A 2,500-nucleotide genomic window follows, 5' to 3' on the forward strand; every position below is an offset into this window, starting at 1 on the left:
GCTGTACCAATTTTGACCAATCTTGGTAGTCATGTTTGGTGAGATTCAAGGATGAATCTATAACATTTTCAATAAAGTACTTCAAAAGTACAAGTAAGCAGCATTACTTTGAAAATAATCGCAATGTTAAGTATATCACAGATATATTGTTAGTTTACTTTTTGTTTGTGAACATCACGCAAAAACTACAAAAATAATTTCAGCGAAACTTGGTGGACAAGTGGGGTATGACCCAAGGACAAAATAAGACTAATTGACCTGGCGAAGGTATGCTCTCTGCCGAGTGTCCCTGTAGTCACCTTCGCCAACGAAGTTGGGAGGAGGTTATATTTTCGGCCCTGTTTGTCCGTTTGTTTGTGAACAACTTCCTGGCCACAATTTTACTTATAGAATATTGAAACTTTCTGGGATTAATTGCTATGTCGAGACGTAGAAGCGATTCAATTGTGAAAGTCCTAGGTCAAAAGTCAAGGTCAAGGCCGAGTAAAAGGTTAACCGAATTAACCCTAACCTTAACCTGAAGTTCTCACAAGATTGTCACACAGACTTCAAATATACCTACGGTCTAAATTGATTCTGAGAGAGACAGGCTGGTTTCTAGAAATATCCTGCCGTGGTGGAGGTCTGCACCCTCAGAGTGTTATTCCAGTTACGAAAATGTTTTAGAATGCTTTCAGGACTGGTTCGGAAAGGTATTAACATATAAATAAAATTGTTTTCATATTTATTTCCTTCTCTTCAAAAAAATCAGTTAATTTTTGTTTTCCGTCCCATATGGGGTAGGTCTTGCGTGATCGGGGTGTGCCGAAACCTGACTGAATATAATTACTAATAATGTAATCTTTTAAGAGTCAATTGTGTTGATCAAATATGACTTGATGCTTTCGACTAATTCATTTGGAAAGTTAGAGAAGACTTTGATACCGAGGCTATGATTTCTATAATATGTATTTCCTTATCGCATTTTCCCCTAGAGTATGATACTTAATTATGTATGGAGCCTTTATAAAACTGTAATCCATAAGGGAATGTGAGAAATAAAATAGAGCATTCTTATTCACCTTAAGCTTTCTTCAAATGTAGATTTATGAACTGAGCTATAGGGATTATTCGTGTGTGTACATTTGATTAATTATTAATACTATTTCTTGACGGTTCCAAACTGATTTAAAAAGTAAACATAAACTTTTTGGACAGAAAAAAGTAAATAAAAATAAAAATAAAAAGTTATTCACGAAAATCGTCTTATTTCAGATCGGTAATTCAGAGAATGAGAAAATATTGATTGCCATCTGTCCCCGTTCTTTGATAGATCCATACATAAATAAGCTCTCAGATGATGTGTTTGGATAATACATTCTCTAGTTTTTGTTTGCTGAATATAACAGTCCCGCTGTGTGTATATAATCTCAGGCGAGGACGTAGTCCCGGACACTGTCGTCAGAGAGACACGCCAGAAAGGTGAGAAAAAGGATAGTTGAAGTTATTGTACAGTTTCCAATGTGTTCTTTTACTTTATTTTCTCAATATAGGAAGTTAACAAATATATGTTGGATTGATTTTATAACTCTTGCTCTAAGAAAAACACTCCGGCAAGCTGTTCTATCTTATTTTAATTCCTCTTGTTTTTTTGTTTTTTTTTTTTAGTTTTATAGTTTATATATCAGTGATCTAATTTAATGCTATTAATGTTCTTAAAATATCTTATTTTTTATTGTTCATTACTTCTCTTGTAGTTTATTCATTTTCTTGTTTCCTTTCCTCACCGGGCTATTTTTCCCTGTTGGAGCCCTTGGGCTTATAGCATCTTGCTTTTCAGACTACGGTTGTAGCTTAGCTTGTAATAATAATAATAATAATAATAATAATAATAATAATAATAATAATAATAATAAAAATAATAATAACAAATATACTATATGTTGGATAAACTTAAAAATTTGTCACTTCATAAAAAAAACACACATTTGCATTATGAGACGAAAAATTATATAATAAGAACCTTGTATTCTGCTAACTGAGAAAGATTGATGAAAAGCTGAGAGATGAACAAGCAGGATTTAAAAAAGGTGGAAGTTGCACTGACCAAATTTTCATTTTGAGACATGTTGTACAGCAATGCGTAGAATATAAAAATCCCCTTTTGATGACATTTGTGGTCTATGAAAAAGCCTTTGATAGTGTGCACCGGCCAATTTTGTGGAGTCCTACGTTATTTTGGAATTCATCTTAAATATGTGAATTTGATTAAGACTGTTCATAAGCATAGCAAGTGCAAAGTTAATGTTAATGTAGTCTTATCAAATGAATTTTCAGCGAACAGCGGAGTACTTCAAGGGAATGTATTGTCACCTATGTTGGTTATGCTCCTCATGGATTTTGCAATGAGTAGAACAGTCGGAGATTGTGGAAAAGGATTGGACTGGATTGGTGATATGAAATTAGCAGACCTATAATATGCTGATGAAGCAGTTCTTATTAGCAGAACACCACCGGATTT

General features: G+C 33.5%; 1 protein-coding gene across 1 annotated transcript in view; it reads left to right on the forward strand.

Moving 5' to 3' along the window:
* Nucleotides 1-1,353, forward strand: part of LOC137629236 (probable glutamate receptor) — a 17,972-nt gene extending 16,619 nt beyond the window's left edge. Inside the window, exon 10 of the mRNA XM_068360500.1 lies at nucleotides 1,255-1,353. Within this exon, the coding sequence (XP_068216601.1) occupies nucleotides 1,255-1,353 (99 nt within the window). The remainder of the gene's footprint in view (nucleotides 1-1,254) is intronic.
* Nucleotides 1,354-2,500: the final 1,147 nt, after the last annotated feature.

The sequence above is a fragment of the Palaemon carinicauda genome, chromosome 37 (genome assembly GCF_036898095.1).
Source record: "Palaemon carinicauda isolate YSFRI2023 chromosome 37, ASM3689809v2, whole genome shotgun sequence".
Classification (NCBI taxonomy): Eukaryota; Metazoa; Arthropoda; class Malacostraca; order Decapoda; family Palaemonidae; genus Palaemon; species Palaemon carinicauda.